Genomic DNA, 22,034 nt, shown 5'->3' on the forward strand with positions numbered 1-22,034 from the left:
ATTCACCCTAACACATTGTTGTCGGCATTCAAGATATGTTTTCAGCCACTGTAGTGTGTTGGATGAGATTTTAAAGGACTGGAGCTTGTCTAACTAGAAAATCTGCAATGGCTGAAGCCATTGCTGGAGTGTCTCTCTCTCTGTCTCTCTCTGTCTCTGTATATATATATATATATATATATATATATATATATATATATATATATATATATATATATATATATATATATATATATATATATATATATATATATATATATATATATATATATATATATATATATATATATATATATATCTCTATATCTCTATATCTCTATATCTCTATATCTCTATATCTCTATATAATATTATATATATATAATATATATATATATCTATATATCTCTATATATATATATATATATATCTCTATATATATATATCTATATATATCTATATATATATATCTCTATATGTCTGTCTGTCTGTCTCTATCTCTATCTCTATCTCTATCTCTATCTCTATCTCGCTCTCAGCTCTGAGATATATAATCTCTCAGAGCTGCACTAATATCATGGAAGTCCTTTTCAGTGACCCAAAGACGCTGAACATATATTAAAAAAGGGGGGGTATTTACAGACAGGGGGACAACACGTACAATACACATTAATATACAGATAAAATGAACAAGACAGAAGAAGTAGAGAGAAAAAGATGAGGATGTAACAGGGGGTAGAAGAGTAGGCAATGGGGTAGAGGAGGCTAGGGGTAGGGGAGGTCATAAGCTTGGGTGAAGAGGTATGTTTTTAGGCGGGATTTGAATGTTGTGAGTGAGTGAGAGTGGCGGACAGGTTGGGGGAGGGAGTTCCAGAGTCGGGGTGCTGTTCGGGAGAATGCTCTGTCGCCAAAAGTTTTGAGTCGGGATGTTGGTGCATCCAGGTGTTAGTGTTATCCAGGTGTTCTTTAGGATGTGACAGTGTTTTTAAAGTGACTTGCCAGTTGGTGCACTGAATAAATAAAGAAATCGTTTAAAGCATTTGCCATTGACTCGTTGATTTTTTTTCCTGACGGTATTAGTTAAGTTGTGTATCTGCTTCCAAAGTTTGGAACTGTTTCCATTGGCCTCTTCAATTTTTCTAGTGAAGAAATAGTTTTTTGCTTTGCGAAGCTGACTGATGACTTGGTTTCCAAGGCCAGTGTAAATAAGATTATCTGTTCCATTTTTTGTCTTTAATGATTTTTTAAGTGCAAGGTCTCTTTTTTTTCATTAGCTGCCAAATTTCACTACTGAACCATGGAAGAGTGTATTTTTTTGGTTTAAATATTTAAGGGATTCTGTTTGCCATTTAAATGGGTAAGTCTTTCTAAAGTACAAAGTAGGTCGCAAGTAAGACAGATTTTCAGTTTTTTTTGTATCCTACAAAACTATTTCTAAAAAGATTAATTATTTGATATATTTTTTTAAACATTTTAAAATGTAATTAATAGACTTGTAAACCACTTAATATTTTACATTTGAAACATAATTTAAATGTCCTTTTTATAGAGCTGCACCGATTGCAAAATTCTTGGCCGATACCGATTTCTGTTTTTTAAGGAAGTCTGACCTGCCAAAACCGTTTTTTCCGATACCGATTTTCTATCAAGCGACTGATTTCCCCACAAACTACCCAGTATTATATATATGAAAAAGGTGCATGTATACAGGACACATGTTTTATAATATAAAATTTAATTTATTTTGTAGAAAAATAAAGAACTATATATAAAAATTATATATGTATACAAAAAAGGACCATGGCCTGGAGTTGGAGAAGAGTGGGGGACACAAAGAGGAAAAAGGAGTCTTTCCTCTCCTGCAGAAGATGCCAGCTCATTCATCTAATCTTCATGCTCCAATGGTTCCAGATTGAAATCAAATAAACTATTTTCATATAGTAATTTATACATTTGTAATTTTACACATTCTTTTGAATGAGCTAGAACCCTCTGCAGGAGAGGAAGCAGATGGAACATGAGATCAATCCCAGAGCGCTGCCAGCAACTCCCTCTCAAAGCTGGAGGGCTCTGGCTCCAGGGACTTCTTTTATTTATTTATTTAAGGACATAGCATTTACACTGGACAAACCAGATGCAATGTTTTAAGTGTATGTAGCAGAATATGCTAATTTTCAACACCTGTGCATTGGGCCAATTTTGCCAATTTGCCTAACACATGCATGTTCCCCCCCTACCTAAACCCACGTTCAGATTCAAGTCCGGATTCTAATCCAGAGGTTTAGGTTCAGGTCCGGACCTAATGAGTCTGGCTGAACCCATGCCATTTTTGCATAATGTTACAACAGCATAACACAAGCTACTTCACTAAATTAAGTTGAAGACACTTGAAAAAGGACGACTATCAAACACAAGGCTTAACTGCAGATTGAAATAAACTCAACTTGTCTGCTTTATTCACTGTTTTTCACTTTAAACTTACAAATCACAAGCTACAGTTAACACACATTCATGTGTTTTACTTGAGGAACAACTTCTGAACAAGAGCATGTTGAGTATTGTTGACAGAATCAGTCTGGGTCAAGGGTCAAAGCAGCTGTTACATCTGATACTATGTTTTGCCTTTAGACACATTTCCACTCTTTAATTTTGCAGATCCTTTGGCATCAAAAGTCAGGTAGCCCCTTTAACGCGCAGCACATAAACCATCACAACATCGCACGTGGCGGCCACAGCTTAAAACAGTTCCGATAAAGCCAGCGATCTCACCGGCTTCACTTCAGTGTTCACATGTGGACACGGTTCCGCGCTGTCTCGCATCTTTAAACTTATTTCGCCGGCTTCAACTTATGCCCGGAAGACGCTTGCATCGCTAATTAGGGTCCGGGTGCTCCATTGACAGCGGCGCATGGCAGTGTTTACGTCTTTTCCAGCGCAAATTTCGCGATCTATGGAAGGTTTAAGATGGTTTGGATTATAGAATGAAAAGGATATAGTATGCAAGTGCTATATTTTTCCAGAGTCCAGAACCGAATCACCGGGGTTTCGTTTTTTTGGGACCTGAACCGAAACGTTTTTACAAGTCCAGATCCGGTCCGTCGTAGCGGTACGCATCCCTAGTGATCTCAAAAGCATCAAAGTATTTTTAAAAGTCTCATTTCAAAGTGGATGAGATCTCTTGTTAGCATTAGCTCGTAGCCTAGCTCTCTGCTAGTTGAGCAGAACAACAACCCTTCTGATAGCCCTGCTGCTGCTTCTTCAGGCCCCTTCATATAATGTGTCCCTACTCTTCTGCAGATGTCCTCTGAATAAACACAAACTAGCGCAAATTATTTTGACCGCTTCAACTATCAACACGTAGATTTTAATCGTCTCAAGTTGTAATAACTTACGGCAGTCTCCTCACTGATCTTCCTCCAGGCCAGGTCCTTCTTGTATTCCAAAGACATGCCATAAAGCTCCTTGTGTTGACACACTTCACTATAGTTTATCGTCTGCCATTGTTGTGGTGCCGAGGTTCTTCTCGGGAAGGGAAATGCGTACATACGTCACTGGAGCGTCATCTCTGATTGGCTGCTGCGCCGCCTCACCGCAGAAAAGTTGAACAAATCTGAACTTTTCTGCGCCGAAGAAGTTTAACGCCTTGAAGCTTATACGCCTGTCAAAGCGTCTAGAGCGGAAAACGCACCCTACGCGCCGCGCTCCATGCCGAAAAAGCAGGAATCGCGCCGCGGAAAACGCAGGAGGTGTTTGACGCGCGTTTACATAGACTTTGAATGTAAACTGGACGCTTTGGCCGCCGCGGTCTGAATGAGCCATGAGTCTTGCTAGTTTTTAGCTGTTTTGCTCTGGGCGCGTTGAGCTGCTACGCACCGCGCATGCGGTTCAGTTTGATCGGCCGAAAACCGGAAATTACAACGTGACTGGCCGGTCACCGATTGGGGCCGATGGGATATAAAACAGCCTTTTTTAATCGGCGGCCGATTGATCGGTGCATTTCTATCCTTTTAGTAAATACTTTATTCTTACTTACATGGTCCTAAAAATCCTCCATAAATTACATTGTATTATATATACGGGTTGCTGGTTCAAAGCTGTGGGCCCTGCCAATGTGCTCAAATGGTGTGCTGTGTAAGGAGGACAGGGGTCAGATTTAAGCCTGGGGAATGGTTGGACGGGGAGAACGGTGTGCCAGGGCCATCAGGTTAAGATGGGAAATGCACGGGAAGTTGGTCGTGCGGGTGGCGAAAGCCATAAAGTAAAGCATCTTTGAGTTTGGTGTAAAGTGCTATATAAAGCTTATTAATATCATTTTCTTAATTTACAATTTTGATCATTAATAAAGTTGTTATACATTTTATCTTATAGCTTGTTTATTAACTAATAACTTTCTCTTACATTTGACTTGTCTTCTTCACAGATGTTGTTGACGACCCCATCCTGGAGCAGGGAGCAGTGGTTCTCAGAGGGTACTTTTCAGCTTCTCTTCTTTATACATTTTAGAGATTATTTCTACCTGGCAGGCCATGGTTTCTTCTGTATAGGCCAAAATCCCTGCACGCCTAGTTTCTAGAATTTGATGTCATAATCTGAGTTGATGGACAGGGGTCTATATAATTCTATTTTTAAAGAAATATCTGAAGTTGTAATCCACAGTGTTGATCCTCATTATTTTGGAATTGGCTCCACAAACTTGTCATATTAATCTCGTGCCTTAAAAGTCCTTTCAACTGACAGCATTGACGTTGTTACAGTTGAATAGTGACACTACTTTCTGAAGTTATTTTGAAAGAAATAAAATAAAATTCTGTTTTCCTTTTTTACACAGAGACAGAAAGTCTGTCAGTTTTTGTTTTTGGTAGGCCCAGGGTCAACTAATTCCTCCTGAGAATTCTGACCTGGCCCAGCTCAATTTAATCGAAGAATTCTACCATAGGGCAATTCCATGTGATGACAGCCTATTCACAACCCTTGCTTTCGTTTTCACCTACCCCTTATCCCCGCCCACTTCCCTACACTAACTTGCATTTATTTGCTCATTTTCTTTAAAGAAGACGCCCGGTCAATGTAAATGCTGCTTGTTACGATTAAATGTCACTATGAAGCAACAGGGCTTATCTGTTCAGTTCAAGAAGCTACTTGACCTGTTTCTATTAGGTGTTTAGATCAATCTTGCAGTTTACAATGAAAGTGGAAAATTATAATTTACAGTTTACTAAACGGGAGGAAAAAAACTAGAAAAAAGTAGGGGTGCACAATATATTGAATAGTATATTTATATTATATCAGTATACAAAAACATTGATACCAATCAAAACAGGTAGTAAACATTTTTATCTAGTATTTATTCTGAGACCCATAAATGACAAAGTTACAGATGTTTAAAAACTCTAACATATTTTTCCCCAAGTTTTCCTATTACACTATCCATTTAGACATGTTTTTTTTCCAAATAACTTTAGTTTGAGAGGTTTAAAGGAGAGAAGAGCTCTGAATGTGTGATCAGACAGAGTCTGAGGAGGAGAGACTGTCACTGCTGTTGTTACAGGAGAAGGTAGAGCAACACACAATAATGACACACCGACTGGAGAGGTGCAGAGAAACACTTTAGTCTGATAATATAAATAAAACGGGACATTCACAGAACAGAAAAGTGTGATGGCTAATTTTACTCTAATAAAGAATTATCAAATTACAGCCTGTAGCCCACCCTATCTAAGCTCTCAAACGTTTTCCTTTCCCCCCAAAGACTGTTATTGTTCTAACTGGTTCTACACATTTTAAATAAGGATACCCTAAATAAGGATATAAATAAGGATTATATCCTAAATAAGGATTATATCCTTATTTAGGGTGCACGGTGGCAAAGGCGGTTAGCGCCGGACCAGACCAACATCACATGATCTCTCTGGGTGGAGTCTGCATTTCCTCCTCGCGCTACCGTGGGTTCTCTCCGGGTTCTCCGGCTTCCTCCCACCGTCCAAAGACATGCATGTGTTAGGCAAAATTGACTCAAAAAAATTGGCCCTAGTGAATGAATGTGAGAGTGAACTGTCTGTAATGTCTATGTCTCTGTGTTGGCCCTGCAACAAGTTGGCCCGAAGTCACTGGGATAGGCTCCAGTCACCCGCGACCCCAAAAGGGAACAAGCGGTAGAAAATGGATGGATGGATTGATCCATCCATCCATTTTCCATGGTGCTTCAAATACCTGTTACTAAAGTGACTCATTAAAGTGACGCATTTGTATAACTTTGCTGACTTTGCTGAGAATGAAAATTAATTGGTTTATAGCTATATTTCTTCAAAAATAAAATAAAAAGTGTTTAAAATAACCAATGTTTAGAAAATATCGGCCATGCTTTTTCCATAACATCTGTATCGTATCACTAGAAAAAGCTACTTCAGGCAAAGCTACTTTCGGTTGCTTGATTAAAACTGTTGATCAGAGCGTTTCGTTGAATTGATTGCGTTCAAATTTTTTATTTGATACATCATCATCATCTCTGGTGGCAGGCAGAAGCCATGGGCAATTTACTGTTGCAACAGAACATCCACTTGCCATATAAATATTATTGATTGATTATTGCACTATGCAACCTTTCTTGTGGTGATCAGCTACCTGCTTGTCTAAATAGATATGTTTTTACTTTGCCTGGAATGATTCACACAATAGCATCAAACGTATCTTTTTTGCACATGTACGCAAGTATTCACTGTCAGTTTTATCCCTCATTCGTCCCGGAGTGTTCCATTGTGTTTTATCAGCACAGAAGACACACAAATTCAGGACCGCCGTGCATCTTCATCTTAACCCTTCGTGGTCGACGCCCGCGTCGGCGCGTGTGCAAACTTGGTCGGCTTTAGGACCGCGCAGCATGAAAACTAAGTGATGTAGACAGCTGCCGTCGACTTCATGCGGAAGCGGAGACCCGAAGCTAGGGATGCATACCTAAACCCACGTTCAGGTTCAAGCCCAGATTCGAATCCAGAAGTTTAGGTTGATCCGGACCTAATGAGTCCAGACCTAAACCATGCCATATTTACATAATGTTATAACAGCGTAACACAAGCTACTTGGCTAAATTAAGTTGAAGACATTTGAACAAGGCTTAACTGCAGATTGAAATAAACTCAACTTGTCTGCTTTATTCACTGTTTTTTGACAGAAGTTACAACTTACAAATCACAAGCTACTAGCTAGCTGCTAAACAGTTAACACACATCACTTGAGGAACAACTAAAGACTCAACTCAACAACAAGAGCATGTTGAGTATTGTTGACAGAGTCAGTCTGGGTCAAGGGTCAAAGCAGCTGTTTCATCTGATAAAATGTTTTGCCTTTAGACACATTTCCACTCTTTAATTTTGCAGATCCATTGGCATCAAAAGTCAGGTAAAAACCTTCAAACAGACAATACACCAGTGTAAATAATTAAGTCAGTGTAAAATAACAGTTACTAAAACTAGCATAAAAGTCAACTTGAATCACTATAAAGCAATCAACTTAGCAGTATCAAAAGTAGAATATGAAAATATTTTACACAACACATCAAAATAATACATCATATTAGCAGCATTAAACACCAGACCATATTTAACAACTGTAGAATACAAATACAAAATACTATTACAAAATATAAACTCCAATGATTGAATGCAGCAATATTACTTTGACTTTACTTTGTATTTACTTAATGCCAAATACATCACACCACAACATAACACTTAAGTTATTTCATTCATATTTACACCCAGACAAGACCACGCTGACCCCGCCCCTTTAACAAGCGACAACGTCGCTAATTAGGGTCCGTGTGCGCCATTGACAGCGGCGCAGGGCAGTGTTGACGTCTTTTCCAGCGCGAATTTCGCGATCAATGGAAGGTTTAAGATGGTATAGATTCTAGAACAAAAAGGATATAGTATTTGAGCGCTATATTTTAAATGAGTCCAGAACAGAATCACCGGGGTTTCGTTTTTTTTTGGACCTGAACCGAAACGTTTTTACAAGTCCAGATCCGGTCCGTCGTAGCGGTACGCATCCCTACTCGAAGCTATGTGATTGTTTCATGTAAATCCACCAAATAAAACCGAAGTTATGATCATTTCAATTCCATTAAAAAATTGCGGAAAAATATGCGCTCTTTATGTGCGCGTTGCATTTATTATAATAACTTTGTCGTCTTTTGTGCTAAAAAGGAACTGAAAGAAATGTGTGCTTGTGCTAACCCGGATGTTCAGGATGCACACGAGTAATGTAAACATTAGTCACATGACGAATAGTCAAAGAGAAAGAACGAACGAGAGGACTCTGTTTTTGAGTAGTTTTGAAGAGTTTTAGTATTTCAAGTATTTCATTGTCAGTAGTATAGTTGTTAAGCAAAATGAGGCACACACTTCATGTTGATTTAAGTTTAGACCTGGTTTAGACCTGCTTTAGTCCTGGTTTAGTTCTGGTTTAGACCTGATTCAGACCTGGTTTAGACCTGGTTTAGTCCTGGTTTAATCCTGGTTTAGTCCTGGTTTGGACATGGTTTAGAGTTCCTTCTGAACATCACTCCATGGAAATGCAAGGCCTGTGGTGTGGCTCTGTCATTTTGGACAGAAACTGTTTTGAGAAGTAGCACAAATAGAAAAAAACGCCTGTGGATATACCTACTTTTTATTGTAAATAGTTGTGTATTGCTTGTATATATCACAAGAATAATTTTATATGTTCATATTTGCACCTTGTGGTTCAGTTTGAACCTTTTTAAATGCTTGGTTGAGCATGTTTGAGGGGTTTACAATGAAAAAAACAATTTTTCTAGACGGACTTTGTGTTTTCTGTGTGTGTTTAGGTCCAGTATGTTGAAATGGTATGTCAAAGTTAAAAACTAACTAACTGATCATATAGGTGAGATTGTGCTGAAAAAAGATACCCAACATTGGTCTGTTAAACATTTCTTAATGTTGTATATCAGGGCAAAATTGAAGGTACCCAAAAACGGCCAAAAAAGCTCCGGACCCCGAAGGGTTAATATAAGGTTTCTAAGACACAAATAAATACTGTATACAACTGTTGGAGAGAACTCCGGACTGGGTGAACTGTAAGGTGCTGGTTCTGGTTTGTAGAAGTCACTGCTCGAGAGTGCCTGTCAGAGCACTACTGGAGGCCAGGAATGAGGATCGGAAAGAGGTGCTTTTGGAAGCTTTATTCAGGATCACATAAGGCGCTGGTACAACTGGCAGCCCGGTGTAAACGCTCTCTCTTCTTTCTCACACTTATTGTGCTTTATCTCCTATATTTTGTAAATATAGTTAGTATATTTTTTCTATTTTACTGTACGATAGGGACACGCGCTGGAATAGTTTTTTAATTCAACTGTTTTTGACTTTTTTCGGCTGGATTTGAGCGTTTTTCGTTGCGTTCGTTGTGTTGTTGTGACGTGAGCTAGCTCCGAGCGAGCCCACCAGCCCCTCCCCGCGCCCTCCGACCGCGCTAAAGTACGGCGTGTCGTCGGTACACGTTTATATACACGTTTATATGAAAGAGGAACTTCACGAACGATCGGGACACGCACTGGAATTGCTTTAAATTAACTTGTTTTGACTTTATTCGGCTGGATTGAGTGTTTTCGTCGTGTCGTTGCGATGTGTCTTGGCTCTGAGTCCCCCGGCTCCGGCCCCGCCCCCCGGCCGGCGACGTACCGCGTTTACACAAAGGAGGAACTCATGAAACTGCGGAGAACTGTCGTCTTACCCGGAGATCGTCACGTTATCCCGGCGCAATACTGACCTAACCTAATACTGATGTGCAATTCTGTCGTATGTGCAATTACTGTGAAATTCATGTGCAATCTATGTGCTGTCGTGACACATATTCATGTGCAATTACTGTCGGGATCACATGCAATGGTATTTATGTATTTATTTGTCTATGGGAGTTTTTATTTATTTATAGGAGATCTTCTACTGAAAGTGTTTTTCAGACTTCCTATAAGTGATCTGTTCTTCTGTATCTACCTCTGTATCTACCTGCGTTGCACCAATGAAATTTCCCCATGTGGGACAATAAAGGAATATCTTATCTTAAGTAGACACAGAAGAAGACGAAGAATACCATTACAATACATATTTCCCTCTTGTATACCCCACCAGGAACAAAGACGGAATGTAGCTGCTATGTTGTGTCACCAAGCCAAGGAAGAACAAAGGCGGAACACCGGTGACATCATAAGGCACTCGGCGATGGGGTGGAGGGAAGAATAAAGGGTGAAATGCAGTGATGTCATAAGGCACCCTGGGGTGCCGGAAGGCCTCTAGTGGTCGCACCATAAACTACAAGAACAGGAACACAGGGGCTGCGGGGCCTTTTGTACAACAACATTTGACACAAGGAGATCTTATATGTTCTGCAGCAGGAATAAATAAAATCACAGTCTACAAAATAACGCAGCGGCCAATCAGATGCCCGCTTTCATCGAAATTAGGTCACGGCAACCGCTCGGCCAATGAGAAGCGAGAATACAACTACGAAATGGCATGTCTGTCAAAATGAAATGTAAACGATGAAAATGCCCCAAATATGGCCAAATTAGGCCGCACATATTTTATTACTTGGTTTACGGATCCGCCACACTTAAATAATTGATTTATACAATATAAATAAAATTAATTATTAATTTTCTTTTATAAAGTACCGCTGACAACGCAAAATAGCATTAAATTAAATATAAAAAGCGGTATTTAGTCAAAAGATAAGAGCGCATGAAGCGTGACGGAGCAGCTCCGTCCCTGCGCGGTCCCGGCGAGAGCGCGCGCGCCCGTTTCCTCCGCCTTTTATATTGCATACACATTTCAAACCCGTTTACCACATTTTCTCCAGCACGTTTTGCCGTGACTAAGGTTGTGCAGCTAGAAGTTTGAGTTCTGAGTGTAAAACACGCTAAATCTACTGTTACACGCTCCTGTGCGCCGCGTCTCCTTCCCCCCTCTCCTCCCGTGGTCTGTTTTGGGCATACCCGGAAGAAAAAATATTTTGAAATTATATTTATATTTATATTTCGCCCACCTGTTCAATATACTTCATTTAAAAATACGTAAAACAAGTAATAGAATAACTACGGCCTTACTAGTTAAATCTTGATTTTTTTTTCGAGAAATTTCGATGCAGGGGCACGGGGGCCCCCTCTAAATTTAAACCCTGTGCCCGCTGGCGATTTGAGGGGCCACGGGCCCCCATCTATTTCGCAGCCTGAGTATGAGCCTGTACGCTTATCATTTTATTCCATCAGCGCGCCTTCTGAGATCCGACCACCATCAGCCCCTGTGAACCTGCTGTATTTTTTATCATGATTTTCATCTTTGCCTGTGCTGTGTGTGCAGGTATGTGATACAGCGCATAAACACTGAGGACCCTGAACGTCACGTCTCCTCTGAGGACCTGGGAGGAAGACCACATGAGCAGGAGGACCACAATGTCAAACAGGTGGTGGAGCAACTTCTCAAGATTGCAGACGAGCTTAACCGCAATGCCGAGCTGCATCGGTAAGACTGAGGGACAAAATTTTTGTGTGAAGGGAACAAAAATATTATGGCTTAGTTTGGACCATAGCATTTGAACAGATAATGATTACAGTATAATGATTGTCATTAGTCAAAACAGTTTCACAATGTAAGACAAAAATGTAATGTTAAGTCTCTCAATTGTTAAGCATAGTTTTTTAGTTTTTAGTTTTGGTTTAGTTTGTTTGTAACATTTATCTGAATAGGAGCTTAAATGGTCAAATCAATGCCCTCAGGCAGGAGGCTATTGTCCATCCTGACCAGAACCTCCCGCCACAAGAACAGTTTCTTTCCCTCTGCTGTAGAACTCATGAACACTGGAACTACAATTTAATCAATCGCTCACTGCACTGTTCACTTTCTGCACTACAGCTGTAAATTTCAAAATCCATTTTGTGTACATAGTAAATGCATTTTTATCTTACAGTAACTTTAAATAGATTTTCTTTAATGCATATTTTATGTACCGTATGTTGTTTTTCCATCCATCCATCTTCTACCGCTTTATCCGGGGCCAGGACGCGGGGACAGCAGTCTAAGCAGGGACTCCCAGACTTCCTACTCCCCAGACACTTCCTCCAACTCCTCCGGGGGGATCCCGAGGCGTTCCCAGGCCAGCCGAGAGACATAGGTCCCTCCAGCGTGTCCTGGGTCTTCCCCGGGGCCTCTTCCTGGTGGGACATGACCGAAACACCTCCCCAGGGAGGCGCCCAGGAGGCATCCGGAACAGATGCCCGAGCCACCTCAGCTGGCTCCTCTCGACGTGGAGGAGCAGCGGCTCTACTCCGAGCTCCCCCCGTGTGGCCTAGCTCCTCACCCTATCTTTAAGGGAGCGCCCAGCCACCCGGCGGAGGAAACTAATTTCGACCGCTTGTATTTACAATCTTGTCCTTTCGGTCATTACCCGAAGCTCATGACCATAGGTGAGGGTACGAACGTAGATTGACCGGTAAATCGAGAGCTTTGCCTTTCGACTCAGCTCCTTCTTCACCACAACAGTCCGATGCAGAGACTGCATCACTGCAGCCGCTGCACCGATCTGCCTGTCACAATGGGAGAGACTGTGCCATGGGCTCGCCCGTCTCTCCCATAGTGGCCAACCTGTACATGGAGCACTTTGAGAAGAAGGAACTGGCCTCATTCTCAGGCATAGCCCCAAAACTGTGGCTTCGCTATGTCGATGATACTTTTGTAACACTTTTGTTGGCCTTTCTTGATTGTTCCACGATCAGAGGAGAGGACGGGAAACTTCAAATAGAAGTATATAGGAAACCTACACACACGGACCAGTATCTGCTCTTTGGTTCCAACCACCCACTACAGCACAAGCTGGGAGTGATCAGAACCTTACAACACAGAGCTCAAGGTGTGCCCACCAGCTCAGAGGGCAAGAAGAAAGAGGAAAAACATGTCCGAAATGCCCTCTCAGCCTGTGGTTACCCCGCTTGGGCTCTCAACAGAGTGAAGAGAACCAAGAAGCAGGACAAAAGGGAAACTGAACAGAGAAGGAAGGGTGTTTCTATCCCTTATGTGTCTGGCCTGTCGGAAAAACTGCAGAGAATTTTTAGACAACACGAAGTCCCTGTTAATTTTAAACCAGGAAACACTTTAAGACAAAAACTGGTTCATCCTAAGGACAAGTTGCCGACTCAAAAACAGAGCAATGTAGTTTATTCGATCCAATGCAGTGAAGAAAGCTGTAAAGAACGTTACATAGGTGAGACGAAACAGCCTCTACACAAGAGGCTCTATCAGCACAGAAGAAATACAAGTTCAGGACCTCAGAGTGCCGTGCATCTCCATCTTGAAGCCTCTAATCACTCGTTTGAAGACGGTGAGGTGAAGGTTTTAAGCAGGGAGAAAAGATGGTTTGAAAGAGGAGTCAAGAAAGCTATTTTTGTTAAAAAAGAAAGACCTTCTTTAAACAGAAATGGAGGGCTAAGATTCAATCTTCCTGGTATCTATAAAGGTATACTGAACCCCTGGAAAGTTAGAGGACCAGGAAATTTAGATGCTAATCAGGTACTCAGGGTGGTTGAGCCAGGGTCTCACAAAGACAAAGAGGATTCTAATAGCCCATTAAAAATTCTGAATAGGCTAGCTCGGTAGATACAAGGGGGGAGTTTCTGTTGAAACTAACAACTCTTTCTACTTCAGGAAGGCTCCGCCCAATGGGCGGGTCTTACCACAGAACAGTATTAATATCGGAGTTCTCGATCTAAATTCTTTTATTGACAATGACTCTTGGATGAGAGTCGAAACGTCTATTTTTTCTAACTGAGTCCAGATGACTACAACTGAAGCTTTTTCTACTATCCCATCCATCCATCTTCTGCCGCTTTATCCGGGGCCGGGTCGCGGGGGCAGCAGTCTGAGCAGGGACTCCCAGACTTCCTTCTCCCCAGACACTTCCTCCAACTCCTCCGGGGGGATCCCGAGGCGTTCCCAGGCCAGCCGAGAGACATAGTCTCTCCAGCGTGTCCTGGGTCTTCCCCGGGGCCTCTTCCCGGTGGGACATGCCTGAAACACCTCCCGAGGGAGGCGCCCAGGAGGCAATCCGAAACAGATGCCCGAGCCACCTCAGCTGGCTCCTCTCGACGTGGAGGAGCAGCGGCTCTACTCCGAGCTCCTCACCTTATCTCTAAGGGAGCGCCCAGCCACACGGCGGAGGAAACTCATTTCGACCGCTTGTATCCGCGATCTTGTTCTTTCGGTCACTACCCAAAGCTCATGACCATAGGTGAGGGTAGGAACGTAGACCGACCGGTAAATAGAGAGCTTTGCCTTTCGGCTCAGCTCCCTCTTTACCACAACGGTCCGATGCAGCGACTGCATCACTGCAGCCGCTGCACCGATCCGCCTGTCGATCTCACGCTCCATCCTTCCCTCACTCGTGAACAAGACCCCGAGATACTTGAACTCCTCCACTTGGGGCAAGGACACCCCACCCACCTGGAGAGGGCAAGCCACCTTTTTCCGGTCGAGAACCATGGCCTCGGATTTGGAGGTGCTGATTCTCATCCCAGCCGCTTCACACTCGGCTGCAAACCGTCCCAGTGCATGTTGCAGGTCCGGGTTTGATGGAGCCATCAGGACAACATCGTCTGCAAACAGCAGAGATGAGATCCTGTGGTCCCCAAACCGGACACCCTCCGACCCCTGACTGCGCCTAGAAATTCTGTCCATAAAAATTATGAACAGAACCGGTGACAAAGGGCAGCCCTGGCGGAGTCCAACATGCACTGGGAACAGGTCTGACTTACTGCCGGCAATGCGAACACAGCTCCTGCTCCGGTCATACAGGGACCGGACAGCCCTGAGCAAAGGGCCCCGGACCCCGTACTCCCGGAGCACCCCCCAAAGGACACCCCGAGGGACACGGTCGAAAGCCTTCTCCAGATCCACAAAACACATATGGACTGGTTGGGCAAACTCCCATGAACCCTCGAGCACCCGATGGAGGGTATAGAGCTGGTCCAGTGTTCCACGACCGGGACGAAAACCATTTCTACTATCCCATAGACAATAAATACATACCATTGCATGTGATCACGACTGTAATTGCACATGAATATGTGTCACGACGGCACATAGATTGCACATGTATTTCACAGTAATTGCACATGAATTCCAACAGTAATTGCACATATGACGGAATTGCACATCAGTATTAGGTTAGGTCAGTATTTCGAGTGTTCAGGACTAACAGTGTTTGTTGTAAAGTCTGACAGCAGCAGGAAGGAAAGACCTACGAAACCTCTCCTTCACACAGCGAAGGTGGATCAGTCTCTCACTGAAGCTGCTCTCCAGAGCGGACAGAGTGTCCTGCAGGGGGTGAGACTCATGGTCAAGCATAGATGTGAATCTAGCCAGGACCCTTCTGTCCCCCACCTCCTGCACCGAGTCCAGAGCACAGCCCAGGACTGAGCTGGACTTCTTGATGACTTTGTCCAGCCTCTTCCTCGCCCTCTCTGTGATGCTGCTGCTCCAGCAGGCCACACTGTACAGGAGGGCTGATGCCACCACAGAGTCGTAGAAGGTCTTCAGGAGTGGCCCTGTCACTCCAAAAGACCTGAGTCTCCTCAGGAGGTAGAGCCGACTCTGGCTCTTCCTGTACAGTGCGTCTGTGTTATGAGTCCAGTCCAGTTTGTGGTTCAGATGAACACCCAGGTACTTGTATGAGTCCACTCTCTCGATGTCCCGTCCCTGGATGTTCACTGGTAAGGGGGCAGTGGGGTGGCGTCTGCGGAAATCCACCACTATCTCCTTGGTCTTCCCCGCATTGATGAGGAGGTGGTTCCGCTGACACCAGTCCACAAAGTCCTGCGCCAGTCCTCTGTACTCGACATCATCGTCGTCCGTGATGAGTCCGATGATGGTAGAGTCGTCAGAAGTTCTCGGATGATGATGTGGAGTACATATACTCTGTCCAGCTTTATCTATTCTAGTGTGCCACTCAAGACGTCCAAACAAAAACATCACTCACCTCATGTCTATTTGGAAAAGAGTCAACCAATCATGCACTCCTAAGGCTGCAGTTATTTTATTACTTGGTTTGCGGATTTTTAAATGAAATATATTGAACAGGCGGGCGAAATATAAATATATTTTCAATTTCAAAAGATTTTTTCTTCCTTGTTTACCCAAAACGCACCACGGGAGGAGGGGGAGACGCGACGTGCAGGAGCGTGTAACAGTAGATTTAGCGTGTTTTGCATCGGTAGAACAGACGCTCTAAGTGTGCACCCTTAGTCACGGCAAAACGCGCTGGAGAAAATGTGGTAAACGTGTTTAAAATGTGTATTTTAGTTTAGTATACCTAGCAGACAAGGAAACGGGCGCGCGTCTTCTCATGCTCTCCCGGGGCTGCGCGCAGGGAGGGAGCCGCTTCGTCCCAGACTCGTGCAGGATTTTTACGAAAAATTGCGTCACGCTCTCTTATCTTTTGACTTAATTCCGCTTTTTATATTTAATTTAATGCTACTTTGCATTGTTAGCGGTACTTTATAAAAACAAATGATGATTTATTTTATTTATATTGTAGAAATTGAAGGAAATACCAAATATTAACTTAACTTAATTGTATTAAAACTGTACTTTGATATAATAAGGGAATTCCAACTACATTAACTTTAGATTGTATTAATTTTAGTCACTCTAAGTTGTGCTGAAATTGGCCTCACACACACCACTCACCACATTCCTAGATAAGGAGAACGCTGCAGACCTAAGCCCAAGGACATCTCTGTGCGATGGAACAGCGAATGGAAGAATACTGAGAGAAGGCGTCAACTTTCATATCACGCCCCATATGAAAATGTATAAATTGTTTGAGCGCACAGGGACAGGCGCGTCCGGACTACGCCCGAGTAAGTCGCCACACATTTGATAGGGACATTTTAGGTAAGCGCTCCGTTTATCTGCATTAGTCTTGTAAATGTCAGGGATTTAAACATCTGATTGATTTTAACTTTCTGATTCTTGCCCCTTCTTTCATAAACGAGCACGCCGACAAAATCAATAATCTAAGTGCAACTGCAAGCTGCGATGCGTGCCCAAGGTGTTCCATGGGGATGCAACCTAAAACATCGCCTGCTTCATTCTATCCTGGGCAAATTGGAGAAGCAGTGGTATTGTCTCTGACCTGTACAAATGCATTGTAGAATCCTCACATAAGCACCTGCCCATTGAGCAGCTGTGGAAAACAGATCTTGGAGCAAAATTTGGTCAAACATATCCTTAACATCAAGAAATCCAAATCACCAAATGATTCATTATAAATTGGTCACAGGTCTTATTTACACCCCAGGAGACTATACAAAATGGATAAAACATATAAAAAGATAAAAGATAATCCATATTGTGAGCACTGCTCAGACAATACCATTGGAACCTTTCTCCATATGATTTGACAATGCCCTGAGGTCAATAGTTTCTGGGAAAACATTTCAATACATCTGTCGAGGATCATAGGCCGGGCCATACCCCACACTCCGAGGTTACTTGTATCAAATGATTCTTCTGACATGATTCTAACAATTAATGAGCATCGCCTAGTATTTGCTGGGCTCACTGCGGCTAAAATAATGATAGCATGTCAATGGAAATCGGAACAACCTCTGAGTGTGGGGGAGTGGCTCTCATCATACTTAGAAATTGCTCAGTTAGAGGTCTCAGCAGCTCGCATCCATAAAGCAATGTAAATTGCTGGTCACAACTAATAACAACCCTTGATTAATTTTCTTTTGCTTTATTTCTTTTCTAAAAAGGTTCCCTATTATTTTTTTAGAATTTATTTGTATCCCCGCTATCTTATTATAAATAGATCAGGGTTCAGAATAAGCGGTATCGCTTCGCAAAATGCGACGCAATTCCTCTCAAATGCGATGCATTCGTCAGAAAAAAGTGTTTTTGTATCGCAGCTTTTGCGATACAAAAATGCGTGTTCAATTGTATAACCAAAGCGCCTAAAAGCACTGATCACTCGTCAATCGATCGTCAATAACGGCATGACACAATGTAGGACGCGATGTTGACTTGACGAGTCCCGCTGCTGTCTCAGACCGCGAGTCTGAAAGCGGGAGGAGCCACAGATTCGGACTTCCGAGGTCAATAGCTCCTAAACGCAAAAGTCTTTGCAAATCATTCACCTGTCAAAATATTCGTATTTACACTGCTAAGTGACTACAACCTCGTTTTTAACAATCAGATGCATATTTTGGGTGCAGCGAATTACACGGCTTGGAATGTGCAGACGGAGCCGAGACAAGTACTTAGGGACCGTCATCAAATAGCAAAACGAAAAATGGAATGGAACGTCAAATAGAGCGGTACAAGTTGAATAACACATAAAATACACCATGATGGACGCCACAGCAACCTTTATTTTTCCATCAGAAGCTTAATACATATTTTTGGTGAGTGTAATGAAAATTAATATGTAAATGAGACTCCTGCAAATAGTCATCTGAGTGATGATGATATGGAAGAAAGTTGTAAATAAGGCCATCTGACTTTGTTGATAAATTTGTTCAACAACTAATTTTATTTGCAAGTTTTCTGTTTTATCTTTTGAAAAAATGTTTTAAAAGTGTTTAAAAGTTAATTTGTTAAGAGTTTTTTTTAAATAGAATGTTTACAAATACATTTTAAATAAATAATTGTGTTATATCAATGGAAAATATTGATTGTTAGTCACTTTCGTGTTTTGCTATGCAATTATCAAATTGCTATACAAATTTGGAAAAATTAACGGGATTGTTTAGCAGCACTGCTATACAAGTGAAAATCCTTAATCTGAGCCCTGTAGATGTATTTATACTGACCTCTATTCAACCTCAGTATCTATCAGAAACTATATGAAACTACATAATCTTATGTACATATTGCTATTTCTGTGGATGTCAATGACAGAGGAAATTAGCTCAGTCTACCAACTATAGGTACTTGTGTATGTGTGTAAACAGTATGCATGCTGGGTACGTACATGCATTTATCTATACATATATAGGAACATTTGTGTTACCTGGACAGCAGGGTTTTTTGTTTTGTTTTTTGGCTACTTTTATTATTACTGTGGTTATTGCTGCTATTGATTCTATTACTGTTTTTACTAGATGAGGAAAAATTGGAAAATAATACAATTGTGCTTTTGTTGTGTTTTGTTTTAGCTTTTTTGTAATGTGATGTCAGTGACAAATTGCACAATTCAATATGAACTTGATCCAAAAAAAAAAAAAAAAAAAATAGAGCAGGCCTCTTCAGTTATTTTATCCTCCTGAAATATGTTGATTCAACATAGTCCAATGGTGATGGACAGTTGTTCATTGGGTGGGAGGATGTTGTAACTATTTATATTCATGTTACACTGTTAATGTGTCTTTGCATTTCTATTTGTTTGGTGATGAAAATAGCACTGTCTAATGTATTATTTATGTGCCTGTTTTATTTTGAAATACCGGATATGTTATTTTGAAAGGTATGCCACAGGATGAAAATGTGTGAACATCCGCCATCTTGACTAATAACAAAAAAAAAGAAGTTTGGTGCTTACTTTCATTTTTTCACGGAATCACGGAAAATTGGAACTCACAATATATCCGTCCTTGTTTACTGACCCTCGTCGGGACGATCCTTGTCCTTCGGCTCGGGGGCTAATTAGTCCCTTGGCCTAGGCCCCAGGCCTAATAATAAGCGAGAAACTCACGAAGAATAATGACCCTCAATCAAATAACCTGAGCATATACAATAGGGTCTGTCACAAGTCAAATTTATTTAAAAAATCATTTGCACATAAGTATTCACAGCCTTTGCTCTAAATTTTGTTGACGCGCATTTGACACTAATTACAGCTACACCTTTGCTACATCTATTTATGGGCAGTTTCTACCATTCTTCTTTGTAGAACCTCCAAACCCCAATAAGTTTGGCTGGTGAGCGTCAGTTCACAGCCATTTTCAGATCATATTTGTTGCTGACTGACATCCTCACAGCATGATGCTGCCACCACCATGCTTCACTGTAGGAATGAAACTGCCAGGTGATGAGTGATGCTTGGTTTCCTCCAGACATAATGCATGCTATTCAAGCCAAAGTGTTCAGTCTTTGTTTCATCAGACCAGTGATTTTTTTTCTCTCATGGTCTGAGAATGCTCAAGGAACCTTTTACCAATCTCAAGGCATCTGTCATGTGCTTTTTACTCAGGAATGGCTTCCGTCTGGCCACTCTGCCATATAGGTCTGATTGGTGGAGTCTTGCAGAGATGGTTATTATTCTGGAAGTATTTCTTCTCTCCATAGACACTATAGCCACTGTGATCATAAAACCTTCAATCCCACAGAAGTTTTGCCTTTATACAATCCTGTCTCAGAGGTCTACAGACAATTCCGTCAGACTTCATGGCTTGGTTTGTGCTCTGAAATGCACCGTTGACTATTGGACCTTATATAGACAGGTGTGTGCTTTTCCAAATCATGTCCAATCATGCATTAATAAAGACAGACAGAGACATGTTTTTTAATTGTTAGCGTGTTACTCTTATGGTTTCAAGTCTGTATAACTGGCACATCTACATTATTCGGTTTGAATAATGGCACCACTTTCTGAAGGTATTGGTAAATTATCATTTTCCTTTTGCTTATTCATACTTACCGAGATGACCTTTGAACTTTGTGCCAGATTTGTTTCATCCGCATAGGCCCTGGAATTGCATATAGGCATAAAGCCCCACAGTAAATCTTTAAAATCATTTTAAACTCTTTGCAGCAGTCAACATGTATTTCTGATGTACGTAATGCATTCCTAACATCCTATTCATTCACAGCGATGAATTTATAAGCAATACTCACAATTTTCAAAGGTTTTGCTATCACATTAAAGCTGACAACATCTAGCATGCTAAGAGGGCACTTCCTGCTTTTTCAAGAGTAAAACACTGTTTAGATGCAGACAGCACACAGTGGTCTACTTTTGACCCTAATAGCTATTTTTACAATACAACTTCTAGAGTTAAACAATACATTTGATATTAATGTGTAATATTTTGTGCTGGGCCCATTATTAACAGTCACAAAATATTTTCATATTTTCCTGTAGATTGATCTACAACGTTGAAGGCAACTGCGCTCAGGACATCTTCATGACTGTCGCTCGCAGCATCTTTGCAGATGGCATCAACTGGGGACGAATTGTGGCTTTGTTTCATCTGGCGTACAAGCTCATCTACAAGGTACAGCTCTCTTTACCTTTCCTGGTTTTACTTGGCCTACTCGGCCCCAACCACTGTATTCTTGTAATTGAAAAATCATCATTATTTAAAAACACTGTACTGTAGATAATGTAAATGTATGATTATAATTTTTGGTGCCTTGTGGTAGTTGTGGTACTAATGTTGTGGGAAAAGCTTTGACCGAAACTTTCTAAAATAAAGACCAAATCGCTTTTAAAATATGTAGAACCAGTTAGATCATGTTATACCATTCTTTGAGGGGGACCAAAAAGAAAAGGTTTGACAGGGCATATGAAGCACTATTGAACCACTCTTCTCTGGAGGCTATGGTCCATCCGAACCAGAACCTCACAAGAACAGTTTCTTTCCCTCTGCCGTTGGACTTATGAACACCTTACACCTACCACTTCAACAATACTCAACCAATACTATTCATAAACTAAGAAAAAATAGAAATAAGGAGCACTTTGTGGGTACTTGAATGTCCAAAAAACGCTCAAATTAAAACGGGTGTTCAATTGGAGAGAAGGTGTGATTTGTTACACGAAAAAACATTCACAGAAACAAAAACATTCACAAAGACAAGAGAAATCAACCTTAAAATACACGCACTAACAGTGGCTCACAGGTCCCTCCCTATAAAAGGAGGCCTACACACCTGTTGGCCTGTTTGCACCCTGAGGAAGGCCACGTAAAGCTTAAACAGGTTGGTGCGTATTTTAAGCTTAAAGCCATGCTAAAATAAAGGCTTTTTAATTGTTTTTTTTGTAAATCAATA

General features: G+C 41.5%; 1 protein-coding gene across 2 annotated transcripts in view; it reads left to right on the plus strand.

Annotated features, from left to right (window-relative positions):
- LOC140381600 (apoptosis regulator BAX) overlaps window positions 1–22,034 on the plus strand; it is a 75,951-nt gene that overhangs the window by 6,784 nt on the left and 47,133 nt on the right. For both annotated transcript variants that reach the window (XM_072465667.1, XM_072465668.1), the window contains exons 2-4: window positions 4,400–4,448; window positions 11,349–11,510; window positions 21,124–21,256. In XM_072465667.1, the coding sequence (XP_072321768.1) occupies window positions 4,400–4,448; window positions 11,349–11,510; window positions 21,124–21,256 (344 nt within the window). The remainder of the gene's footprint in view (window positions 1–4,399; window positions 4,449–11,348; window positions 11,511–21,123; window positions 21,257–22,034) is intronic.

Source organism: Eucyclogobius newberryi, unplaced genomic scaffold (genome assembly GCF_026437365.1).
Source record: "Eucyclogobius newberryi isolate DKJ021-1_F unplaced genomic scaffold, fEucNew1.0.hap1 SCAF_5, whole genome shotgun sequence".
NCBI classification, from domain to species: domain Eukaryota; kingdom Metazoa; phylum Chordata; class Actinopteri; order Gobiiformes; family Gobiidae; genus Eucyclogobius; species Eucyclogobius newberryi.